At 37.5% G+C, this 13,577-nt stretch overlaps 1 protein-coding gene across 5 annotated transcripts in view; it reads right to left on the reverse strand.

The window, feature by feature from the left end:
• The window catches only part of DEG8 (Trypsin family protein with PDZ domain-containing protein), a 399,215-nt gene that overhangs the window by 154,816 nt on the left and 230,822 nt on the right, over window positions 1-13,577 (reverse strand). For all 5 annotated transcript variants that reach the window (XM_089432509.1, XM_089432508.1, XM_089432510.1 and 2 more), the window contains one exon: window positions 9,703-9,770. In XM_089432509.1, the coding sequence (XP_089288635.1) occupies window positions 9,703-9,770 (68 nt within the window). The remainder of the gene's footprint in view (window positions 1-9,702; window positions 9,771-13,577) is intronic.

Raw genomic sequence — 13,577 nt, forward strand, 5'->3', positions numbered from 1 at the left:
CCTCATGATCCCGATGTACCACCTGATGCTCCTATAACCTGTCGTGTGGCCCTTAGCTGAGAAGCATGCTACTCTACTTGATCAACCTCCTAAGACCTCCTCAAAGCCCCTACCTCCTCAAATCTAACATCCCGGCAGAGGACAACTTTCCTAAGTGCAGGAACATTATATAGTAGGCCCTGTTGGTCTCAATGTAACCTACAAGAATACCCTTCTCTGTAATGGGTTCCAACTTCGTCCTCTTCTCCTTAGGGACATGTGAATACGTAAGGCACCCAAATATCGTAATGTGCCCAACCTCTGGCTTCTTGCTAGAAAACAGCTCCTCAGGGGTCTTGCTCCCCAAGACTCTATGTGGGCTCCTATTCTACAAATATACTGCAATGTTACACACCTCGGCCCATAAGAAGAAAGGTAATCTCTGATCATGCAACATCGCTCTAGCTGCACCCACTATGGCCCTGTTCTCTCTCTGCCACCACATTTTGCTAGGGGTTATAAGGCACTATATACTCCTTGATCCCTGCACTCCTACAAAATTGCTTCGTCTTCGTGGAGGTTTACTCGCCCCCATTATCTAATCTCAACGCCTTGATCTTCATCACTAACCGGTTCTCCACAAGAACCTTAAACTCTTGGAACCTCTTGAATACCTCATCCTTGGTGTTCAAAAAGAAAATCCAAGTCTTCCTGGAGTAGTCATCAATGAAAGTCACATAGCACTCACAAACACTCAATGACACATGAGAAAAAGGACCACATACATCAAAGTGTACCAAGTCTAAGATAGTTGCAGCTCTCGAGAAAGGTGTCTTGGTGTACTTTACCAAAGCACACCCCCTGCACACATCATGATGATCAGTGTTGAACTTCGGTAATCCTATCACCATCTCTCTCAGCATCTTGAAAGCTCCTTGGTGCAAGTGGGCCATCCTCCTATGCCATAACTTACACAATTCATTGTTGTTGGTCTGCGCCATAAAGGCTCTCATAGGGTGAAACTTATACCTGTATAGCCTCCCACTCCGAGCTCTAATAGGTTTAACATGCTCAACACTAGATCCCTTGGAATATATCAACACTTGTCCCTTTCGGAACAACACCTCATACCCCTTGTCCTCGAAGCTAGAGACTAATATTAAACTCTTCTTCAGCCCTGGAACATAAAAAACATATGTCACATTAATAGGAGGTAAAGACTCCCTCTGAAATGATATTATCCCCACTCCTACTACTTTGACCTTGGAGTTATCTCCAAGCATGACCTCCAAGTCAATATCATCCTCTGAGAGACTCGTGACATGCTCTCTCACTCCAAAGTCCAGTCATATGGCAAGATGCTCTACTGTCAACAAGCCATGCACAGGAAGATGTAAAATGAGTGCCTAAACTCACCACCATGGCAAACTCAGTGTCAAATCTAGAGACGAACTCATCCACCTCTATTGAAGCTGCAACTCCTTGCTTCTTCTTGTTCTTCTTGTTGGGACATGAATAGCTAGTGACCCATCATGAGAAAAGTGAAGCATTTCACTTTGCTTATGTCCTTCTCCTTCGCCCTCTACTTCCCCTTCTCCTTCTTTGCTCCACTAGAAGACCCCTTCTTGGCCTTCTTCTTATTACCCTTCACTGCAAGAGCAACATTCTACTCCTCAACTCCCCCACCACTCTTGCTTCCTACCTTGGCACTCCTCCTAGTCTTCTCCTGGATGAAATCATACCACATCATCCTCCAATCTAGAAAGTGCTCTTTGGCCACAATGCCATGTATGAATCCATCCCATTTCACAGTGAACCCATCTAATGCAATCATGACCAACTGGTCCTCCGCAATAGCCTCTCCCACAGCAACCAACTCCTCCTTCACCTGTGAAATCCTAGTGAGGTATGAGGTCACACTTTCAGTCTTGGTCATCTTGGTGTTTCTTAAATTTTGCCTCAACACCATCTTCCTATTCTCATTAGAATTTTGGTGTATTGTGACCAAAGATTCCCACATCTTGTAAGCAAATCTCTTCCCTATCACATGAAGGAATAAGTGATCCTTTATGGCATCTAGAAAGATCCTCTTGGCCTTCACATTCTTCTTGTTGAAGTCCACTAACTAAGTCGGATCAATAGGTGGTTGCACAAGAGCATCAACAATGTCCCACACTTCAACTTCCTCCAATAAAGCATCATTCTCTCCTTCCAAGGGCCAAAGTTATCAGCCCCTGCCAATCTGTCCTCTACCCTCAACCCTATTTCCATGACCCTCACACGAACAAAATGGAGCAAATCTGATACTAGGCAATCTCCTCCCTCTTAACCAACAATTCTTTGGGTTTTTGACTGGGGTTAAATGATTATTGTTCACTGAATATGCAAAAGAATGTGCTTGTTGGTCTTTGTACCAACTGATGCAAAATGTTTGGTCTGATTTCTCTTGGGCTTTGATATCATGTATAAAATTATAGGAGAATGTAGCCCAACCCAATTTTCATGTTTCGCGTGGTTTAATGCCCAAACCCATTACAAAACATATGACTAATATTTTATATCAGCATTTACATGAAAACAAAGAGCTACTATTTACTTTGCACAGTGTTGACCACTGGAGTGGCACCTGATGATTATATGAAGACTCCATGCCCAAGGATGTACCAAAGGACACGTGTACCATCAGATATCATGAGTCAACAAAGTTTTTTAACTCTACTTCTATTTCTCATCATCTTTCTTGTACCCAAATTCCACACCTTGTAGGGAATTGTAATAAGTGATACTAGTAATGATGAGTTTTGAGTCTGTAACAGGCCTAATATGTTGGGTCTCGATCAACAAATGAGTACACCTTGGAGTGTTTTTTTTATCTGATTAATTATCCCTTTTTTTTAGAAGCAGATAATTTTCTAAGTTTTTTCACTCACTTTTAACCCCAAAGTCGAGGTGACAGTTTGAAGGTTGAGCCCCTAACACATCTTAGCATATAGAATCGATGTATATTACCATACTAGATCACACAAAAAAGATTGTGAAATTTGGCTAGGTATAAGTAAGATTCTTTGATAATTAAAATTTTCCCTCAAAACGTGATTTTTAATTATTTTCTATGTTATGATGTAAATAAGTGGTCTTGGGAAATGCCTGAGGTGTTTGAATACTCGAAATTCATCCTCAGAGACCCAGCATTATCCTAGGACCCACTTTGAGGGTCAAAAAATGACTTTTAATCCCTCAAAAGCCAATTTTACTAATGTCAATGGAAACAAAAAACAAATTCAAAAAAATGAATAAATGGAAAATTTAAAAAAATTTCCAAAGTCAAAATAAGACAAATTTTGACATGGAAATTATGTGGAGAAACAAAAGATGATGTGGCAGCCATGTGGGGCCCACCACATAAGGTACAACAACTCAAGTCAAAGTTCCAAATGCAAGTCAAAGGGAGTCGAAGGTTCCCATGTTGAATTAAAGAGGCAATGTTGAAATATTATATATGGCTAAAGTTCAAATAATGTGATTTATTTCAACATGCTGGAGCCTGGTACACATTAAAGTTAGAGGGGGACAAAGTGAATGACATGGCAGCCACTTCATCACCATGAGTGGTCCAAGTCAACAATAAGTCAAAAACGGCTCGAATTATCGACTCAACAGGGGAAAATCAATTTGAGAATGTTTCATGAATTTGCTAAAGGATGAGTGGGGACAAGACTACCACATGGGACAAACCTTGTCCCCCACCTTGTCTACCACCACTAATTGCTAGCCAATCAAAGATCCATTGTCTACACTACAATTAACAAAAAATAGCATGCAGACTTGCTTGTTGAGGATACGCAGAGGTTGATTTGTTCATGAATTCGCTGAAGTTTTGGGTGTATTTTTTTAATGGGGATTTAATTTGATTTGATTGGGAAGTCAAGTGAGGAGTTGACTCCCACTTAACTCCCCTTCATCCTCCACGTGCACATAAAGGTACACTGTCAATTATCACAGCAACGCACAGACAACCAAGAAAGGATACACACAGGGCTATCTTCCAGTCATCGCAACAGTTGTTTAAACATTAGTATATGGTTGATTTTAGGTGGGAGTTGACTCTCCCTTGTCCCCTACATTTTCACACATGGCAGCGAGAAGAAGATATGTTGATCCTCAAGGAGATTACATACTAATAGTGGAGATATGCACATCAGCCAACAAGGAAATTAGTCGCTAGTTAAAGAGATTGTTGATTGAAATTTATAGCAATTCGTTGGCAACCTACAATAGTCATCTCTCCACATGTAGCTTGACTTCACATTGGGATTGACAATTATGTGTCACTTGTTTGATGGATTGGTCATTGGGATTTTATCCCATTTTCCTATTTATAGGAGTCTTTGGCTCTCACTTTGAATCATGTAATACGAGTTATTGGGCTTGACGAGACATTGCAGAATTGTATTCACTACTTGCAATATAATACAACAATCTTTGGGGTAACTTGTGATGGTGTTCTTCTCCTTGCATATGTGGTAAATTCTTGACTTGTTGTTATGCTTCTATTTATTTCTTCATGCTATTGTTTCCTTCATGCTTGTTTCAAGTTATGTTAGTATGCAGCTATCTCATATTAGCATAAGAATTACTTAATTGCTTTAGGAAAAGAAACCTTCTAGTTGATGTCAAATATATCTCTAGGAATTCCTTCCATTGCACTTATTTAATTTCATGTGGATCTAATGAGTTGTGGTGAAGTTTGTAGAGGAATCATTTTTTGGTCAAGCTTTCAAGCGTGAGGGGAAGTTCTCGAAGGAACCAACCCACTCTTGAAAATATTCAAGGAGAACCCGCATGCGTTAAATTCTAAAGTCTCATCTATTTCAATTTGTCTTGCAGACGTTCTTATAAGTTTTAGGCTCTTATTTATTGCATCAAAATCAGATTTAAAATTTTTATTTTTCACATATTGCACTTCATTTATCAATGTCTAGCTATTTCAAAGAGCCAAATCATGGCTAGTCAAAGAAGAGAGTTTGTTCATACTCTTTGGCCTAGCCTCTTGTAGATTTTTTTGTAACGTATTTTGTAATTTTTCTGAGCTAATATTTGTTGTGTTGTCGTAGCCATTTCTAACATGTTCTCTTTGCAGCTACTTGCGGGATTCATCATCAAAAAACTACTTACAAGCTAAGTCACAGGACACGTCCCTCAAGGGTTCACATTCAATAGCTAGACTACGAACAAATTCCGTTCATATGTAAGGTATGTCATGAATATGGTCATTTTGCAAATAGATGTACTAAAAATCAGGAAACAGAAAAAATAGAAAACTAGGGACCAAAATGGGAGCAGGTCAAGAAGAAAAAGTCAGCAACCAAACTCAAACCCTCTACTATTTCCAATCTTCCTCCCTCTTCAGTTTCCTGCCTCCCTCCCTCGTCGCTCTCGCCCCTCTCCCCCCCATCCTTTCCTTCCAAGCCTATTTCATCTAAAGAACCCCCCTCTCCCTCTGCCCCGTCCCTCCGTCTTCTATCCCTCCCCCCCTTATCGGATCTATTGGTCTCTAATGATTAATCCCTTTGGCTCCCTTACGGACCCTAATCTCTCCTCCCCTCCCCCTTCCTGCTCCCCTCTTCTTCCCTTCCCCTCTAACCCCACCCCTTCCTCGTCTATCCCCTCCCAAAGCCCTCTCCCCTCCTCCTTCGACCGAATAATCACTCGTACTCTCTCCAAAGAGCTCCTCTCCTATTTTGACTACCCTAAAAGGGCCGACAGAAAAATCAACAGAAAAATTAGAGATGAAGCAGTGGCAAAGGAAATGGCTCTAAGAACAACAACCTCTGGACACTTTCCTGGGAAAAAATAAGGAGAAAACTGCCCACCCTAACAGAGGGAAAGGTCCCTCAACCCATAACATCAAGTGATAATGAATATAGTCTCCTGGAATTACAGAGGACTAGGAAGTATGCCAAAAACTAAGGCAATGAAAGATATCATAACTTTAGAGAAACCTGATATCCTTATGATTCAGGAGACAAATACAAATAAAAAGGAAATGGAAACAATAATAAAAAAACTAAAAGTTATCAAGGAACTTCAATTCTAGTGACCGAAGCCTCGGGAGGAATATGCACACTATGGAAAACCGAAAATTGGGAGCTCATTCAACAAAAAAAAAGAGTTGCACTAGATAAAAACAGAATTGGAAAACAAAAAAACAAAAGAGAAGTATTGCATTATAAATATGTATGCCCCAAACCATTACAGGGACAAGGAAGTCTGTTGGTCCACCCTAAAAAATTATCTTATGCAAGACCAAAACAAAGGCATAATCGTAGGAGGAGATCTCAATTTGGTATTGAGCGCAGAGGAGAAATTCGGGGGAAAATACAATGTTGATCCTTATAGGGAAATGTTAGAATCTATTATTGAAGCATGCAAATTAATGGACATGCCTCCTAGCAATGGAAAGTACACATGGAGCAACAAAAGAATTGGGAAAAATAACATAAAGGAAAGGTTGGATAGATTTCTAATACAAGACAAAGTTGCCAATGCATTCAACAAGATAAAATCCAAAATCATCCACAATATCGCATCAAATCACAAACCAGTGGCTCTCACCCTTGGAAAGTTAGAAAATCTTGGCCCAGTTCCTTTCAGATTCAACTCCACTTGGAACTACAGGGAAGAAGTCAAAAAATTCATTGTTGAAGTATGGACAACACAAATCACTGGCTCTCCTAGCTATGTTTGGGAAACTAAATTAAAATCCTTGAGGAGAGAGCTAAAACATTGGGCAAGGATTAACCAACTAGAAACACAAAAAAGAAAGCTAGAAATAGCAGAAAAAATTGATAGAATCCAAGTGGAAAAAGAGCAGCAAGAGGAATCGCAGGAGAGCATATGGCAGGAAAAACAAGCATATTGGGAAATATATAGACAACACAAAAAGGAAGAAGAAGAGTGTCGGCTAAAATCCCGAAGTCTATGGCTCAAAGCAAGAGACAAGAACACAACTTTCTTTCATAATGTGGCCAGGATAAGAAGAAATCAAAGTCAAATAGATAGCATAAAAGATAATGAAGGAAAAAAAGTCAAAGGTCAAGAGGAAATAAAGAAGGAGGCTTATAGATACTATAAAAATATATTATCATCCCCAGCATCAAATAACGAGTATGAAGAATATCTTCAGCATATACCCAGGAAAATTAGTGAAGCAGAAAACAATGAACTCACAAGAACAATTGAAGAAAAGGAAGTTGCAGATGTTGTTTGGGATTTGCATCCAGATAAGGCTCCAGGCCCGGATGGGTTCCCTATTTCCTTCTATAAAAACAACTGGATCATTATTAAAAAATATTTGATAAGAATGATCAGAAATGTTTTTGGGAAATTCAAGGTTGGAGGATTCACAAACTCTTCCTTCCTTGCCCTTGTTCCAAAAGAGTCAAATGCTAACTCCTTTAGTAGATTCAGGCCCATTTCTTTGTGTAACTCCTACAAAATCACAACAAAAATCTTGGCAAACAGAATAAAAGTATTGCTTCCAGAAATAATATCAGAAAACCAAGGAGGATTTGTCCCAAAAAGACAAATTCTGGACAACATTCTAATAGTGCAGGAAGCTTTGCACTCTAGCCTAATGAAAAAAGAAAAAGGAATGATTGTCAAGCTTGACATGGCTAATGCATTTGATAGGGTCAACCTGGGTTTTCTTGCGGCTGTCCTACAGAGATTTGGTTTCTCAAAAAAGGCAATAGATATAATAAAAGCCTATATTGTGGGTCCTTGGATTGCACCATTGGTCAATGGAAGACCAAGTGAATATTTTCAGAGTTCAAGGGGGTTTCGTCAAGGTTGTCCTCTCTCTCCTTTCTCATGTATTATAATGGCGAACTCACTGAGCAGAAGTCTTGAGAAATGTAGACAAGATAGGACTATCACAGGATTCTCAATCTCTCATGAAGTAAAAAGCATAAACCACTCCCTATTTGTAGATGACACTTTGATTATGGGAGAATATTCGCTGCAGGGGGGGTAAAATATTTTGGTTATCGCTTTTATGATTATGAAAAACACAAAATCATTAGGAGCAAAGATGTCATATTCAATGAAAAGGTTTTGTATAAGGATCAGCTGCAGGAAAAGAAACAAGAAAAAGAAAACAGAGAATACACAGTGCTTGATGAGATCACAGATAAGTGATGGTCCCTGAAAATCATAATGATCAACGGCCAGAACAACAATCACAACAGCAACAAGCACCTCAAACACCTTAAAGTAGTGTTAGAAAATTTGCCCGGATAAGTAGACCCCCTAAATGATACTCTCCTTCATTATATTATGTATTGTTGACTGATTTTGGTGAACTAGAATGTTATGAAGAAGCAATGCAGGTAGAAACAAAGAAGAAGTGGGAGCAAGCCATGAAAGAAGAGATGGACTCCTTAGCACATAACTAGACTTGGGACTTTGTCAGGTTTCCTACAGGTAAAAAAACATTGCAGAATAAATGGGTTTACAAGTTGAAGGAAGAATATGGAGGTAGAAAAAGGTATAAAGCTAGACTTGTGGTGAAAGGGTTTGCACAGAAAAAGGGTATAGACTTTGATGAGATATTTTCTCCTGTTGTTAAAATGACTTCAATCATAACTATTTTAAGTCTAGTAGCAGCTAAAGATTTGCATCTTGAGCAGTTAGATATAAAGACAGCATTTCTCCATGGGGATTTGGAGGAAGAGATATATATGCAGCAGCCACAAGGATATGAGGTAAAAGGGAAGGAGAAACTAGTCCGCAAGTTGAAGAAGAGCTTGTATGGCTTAAAAATGACTCCAAGGCAGGGGTATCTAAAATTTAACAAGTTTATGTCTGAACAAAGTTATATAGTATACTAGATGTCACTCTGATCATTGCGTTTATCTCAAAAGGAAAAATGATGGCAGCTATATTATGTTGTTATTGTATGTAGATGGCATGCTTGTTGCAGGTTCTAACATATAGGAAATAAATGTGCTCAAAATAAAATTGGCGAACTCATTTGCAATGAAGGATTTGGTTGCTACAAAACAAATCCTTGGTATGAGAATAACTAGAGACAGGAAGAATCGCAAATTAACATTGTCTCAAAGTGAGTACATAGAAAAGATGTTGAAAAGGTTTAATATGTAGAATGCAAAACCAGTTAGTATACCTTTGGCTAGCCATTTCAAATTAAGAAGGAATGTCCCAAGACTCAGGAAGAAATGATAAACTTAATGTACTATTGTCTAGGTCAGTGCAATTATTTCCATTTTCCAAATAAAATAAGATTATGACTTGTCTACTTGATTTTCTCAATATGCACCAATTCCTAGTTTCAATTATTTCTTTTATGAATGCTGGAAATTGAGAGGTTATTATCCACACATTCTATGCTCTAAGTTAAATTAATAGAGTCCGTAAGAATGCTTTATTAGTATTCAAAACAATTTTAACCATTCTCATTTTAGTATCCTAAAGTATAAACAATTACATCTTCGACTAATCAAAGAAAATCAGCATACAATCTCTTTATAGTAGTCATTGTATTACTATGCATTTCTAATATATATACAAATTAGCACTGTGTACATCAGACATTTTATTCAAATATTAAAATGCTTAGTATAAAATGCAGGTATGTGTTTAAAATTTAACTATAAGAAAATAGACAGCATAAGCCAAGACAGTTAAACCTTCCATGATTACCTGTTTGAGTAAATATCGCTGTGTTAATCCCAATCAATTTTCCTTTGGAATCTAGTAATGGACCACCACTGCAAAAACACTCAAATTGATAACTCTATATCAATATGATAAGCCTTCTCTTGCAAGAAATAAAATCAAATGAAATAACTTAAAGACCAAATGAGAAGAAATATTTGGAAAGGGAAAAAACCGCATGGAATGTTGAGTTTTAGAACAAAGAAGATGGAAATGACCAATTTGTTTCCATATTTGTTGATCTTATAATGAAGTTCAATTGCTACAAAATAGTTTTTACTTTATCAAACACATGATAACATTTAAAATAACGTAGTATAATTATTAAAGGATAAATAATACCAATAAAAATACTGCTAATAATAATAATGACTAATAATCTCCTTAAGACCAGAAAATTAGATCATATTATAAAAATAGGTTTGCACCACTCCATCTAGGCTCAGGGTAAGCATTCCAAAGTCGCTCTCCCCTGTCATATAATGGCCCATCATGTCACTCCCTCTGATGTGTGGACGCGTGTGAGATCCTCAAGCCCTGTTCAAGGATAACCCTTCAGTTTTGTTACCTCTAAAATTTGCATTTCAAAAATATTCAGAGTCCTTATAAAGTACAACCCCTAGAGCAGCTTAGAGTATCACCCATTGTCACCTTGATGACCATCCTTCTCACTTTAAACCAACTCTCCTCGGGCACAAGCAGGGATAATATCCTTGTAGGATTTCTCACTCTAAACTTAGAGCCAAGACAATTTTCAGATTTAGCAAAACAAAATATTATGATCTTCAGTAAATATCAGGGGTTTGATTTCAAATATAAAAGTGCCTTGACCAAAGGGTATGGAATTAGGATATGTATGAATTGATTGGAGTCAACTTCAACAATAAATAACCCACCAAAACCCATGAATCTGCAGTATTTTACAGGTTATTGCAGATCTGAATATTCATTTACAGCCAAGTATTAATGATCAAACAGATAGACTAACACATATCTAACTTGCATTAAAAAGATGACGTTGGATATGAAGATGAAGCAGCACAACAGTTTTCCTTTGAATAACAACCTTCAAACATTATATTCTCAGATCTGGTATCAGTCTTAGCTGAATTGGACCAAAGAATCTCTCTATTCAGCCCTTCCTTCACTGGCTAAGACCAGCAAAACTAACCAAGTATAATACTCCAGCAAAGAAATCAAATGACAACATCAAAGAATTAGAGTTAGAGTGCTACAGCCCTGAAATTGTTGAAGCAATCTCAAATCTGCTCAATATCTGTTCCTTAACAGTTACCACCAGCATTATAAGAATTTCCCCATGCTGAAATCAAGAATTGCAAATGAGGAGAAGGCATCATTATCTAGAGTTTCTTTTCTAGCCAGCTCTCAATAAAATTGAGGAATGATGATTATTTAAGTTTCTTATTTTGTAAATTGGGTTTAGCTGGGGTGGTTGGGAGAAATGTTGTTATCCTCCCCGCCCTAGTTCAATTCTTGCACGTGACATGTTGAGCTCTGTTGACTACAATTTTGTCAACAGTCTGAGAAAGCAGTATACAAGGAAATCAAGAAAAAATTTCGAAGATCAAAGTCATCAGTCAGCACGAATATATCATTGTAAACCCAATTTCTGCAAAGTTTATTGTAAATGATGCTAGTATGACCATTTAATTATGTAACAACACCTAGGTAAGCCTATGATTTTGGCAAAGGACTTCATCCTAGGAAGTTTTTTAACCTCCCCGAATTATGTTTGTTTGTAAACATGCCTAATTGGAAGAGTTTTTCTTCCAACTATAACCCCAAAACTAGGGTGGAATTCATTGACAAGGTCTTAGGTGAGTCCTAGTGTTTATCAAGTCTGATGTAAAATTGTGTTTAGGAATAATTCTAGTCCACGGTCCCTTGTTATTAGAACACCATGGTTAAATTATTTTACTATAAATACACTTGGTTTCATACTAGATCATATTGTGTTGCAAAATAGAGTAATGTCTTGAGGGTCTGGTCTAAATGTGTATTTCTGCTTCTAAGAGTTGAATTAATTGTAAAATTTTGATGTAAAAATATTTTAGTACATGGTCCCTCGCAATCAAAAACCATTGCTAAAATATTTGAGGGTGGAAAAATTATTAATCTCTTCTAGAGTCATTTAATTACTTTTTCTAGAAAAATTAACTAAAAATCCTAAGCCAAAAAATTAATTAATTTCGAGTCCAAAAATAATTATAGAGAAATTAATTTCTCCAAGTGAAAAATAATCAAAAATTCGTGGGTCAAAAAGAAGTCAAATTTTGGAGGTCCTCCACCAAGGGAGAAATGGATATTTTAAGAAAAATTGAACCATTGGATCTTGGTGGTTAAATTAAACCAAAAAAATAATTTTTGAATTAATAAAAAATGGTTTTTAAAAGAAATTCGAATTTTTCCTCAAAAATAAAAATTCGACAATGGAGATTAAAAGAGGATCAAATTATTTTTGACAGTGGAGATTATTTTGATGAGGATCAAGCCAACTATTGAAAAATGTAACTAAGTTCAATCTTCATAAGGACGTGTAATTTTGATTTTATGTAATTGATGAAAAGAAGAAAAATAAAATTATTATTGTAATGCTTGTCTCATGGGTTTCATGAGCAAAGAATTTTATTTTTAGTTTGACTCCCATTGTGAGTCCTTAGGATTGGTCATAAAGTCAAATTGAGTCAATGTCATGTATGAAGGGCACTTCTTGGGCATATTATATTTGTATATGAGTCAATGAATATGTCAAGTAGCCCTCCATGACCAAGCAAAGTCTCTTCCTCAAGTCAGCTTCAAAAATAAATAATATAAACCCTCCAAAGGACATGGTGGCTAATTACAGAGGCAAACAACTATAAATAGGAGTGCTCGGCCTCATTTCAGAGGCAAATTTTCACAGATCATAGTCTGAAGTGCGAGGGTCATTCAAGGACAAAGTTACAAGCGAGGAAGGAAGAAAGAGCAGCGAGGAATTTTGTGCTGATTTGGACTATTTTGTGGGTCATCTTACCTCCACACACACAAAATTGCAGACCTGTATATTACAGTAGTGAAGGCCGAAGAAAGGTGAAAGTCTATTGCAGCAGTGAAGGTCAAAGTCTATTGCAGTAGTGAAGGTCGAAGTCTATTGCAGCAGTGGTGCATTCCTCCTAGGGAGTTGAAGTGGAAGAACACTGAAATTCTAAAGCAAGCTAAGGTTGAAGAAAAAGTCGAGGAGGAAGGAGCAGAAGGTGGACTATCGTTGACAAAGGAGCTTTGTGTCTTGGTCTTGGAGAGGCAAATAGGTGAAGGATCTTGGTCTTGGAATTCGTCAATTGGAATCTCTATAAGAAGAAGAATTTGTTCGGGTTTTGCTCTCAAAGAGAGAGGTTTTGGCCCTGTCTGATAGCCTATATTTTGTGTCTCTTGTCTCTTTATGGTTTACACATTGGTAGTTGTTTGATGAAGAAGAACACTAATAACCTAAGTAAAAGAAGATCCTAATCTAAAGAAGTAAAAAGCACTCACAAGCAGTTACTAATAGAAGAGAAACCACACAACTATTATGCCCTAGATTTCTCAGCATGGTATCAGAGCTATGGTGACTAAGTCAAGGAAGGGCATCTTATCAAGGGACACCCAAGGATCAAATCTCAAGGAAGGCATCAGAGCGAAGATCATCTTGAAGTCAAGAAGTCAACAAAGAAGTATTACGATCAGCGTCAAGAAAAGAAGGCCAAAACCCTACGTCTACTCAAGTTGAAAGGATCTACAAATCAAGTTGTAGTATTTTGAAATCTATTTATCCAAAGGAAGCTAAAGGCGTTGTCAACTTGTCATCAACACTTTAAGGCAAT

The sequence above is a fragment of the Pinus tabuliformis genome, chromosome 5_1 (genome assembly GCF_031772625.1).
Source record: "Pinus tabuliformis cultivar Carrire ecotype Pingquan chromosome 5_1, CPIR1, whole genome shotgun sequence".
Classification (NCBI taxonomy): domain Eukaryota; kingdom Viridiplantae; phylum Streptophyta; class Pinopsida; order Pinales; family Pinaceae; genus Pinus; species Pinus tabuliformis.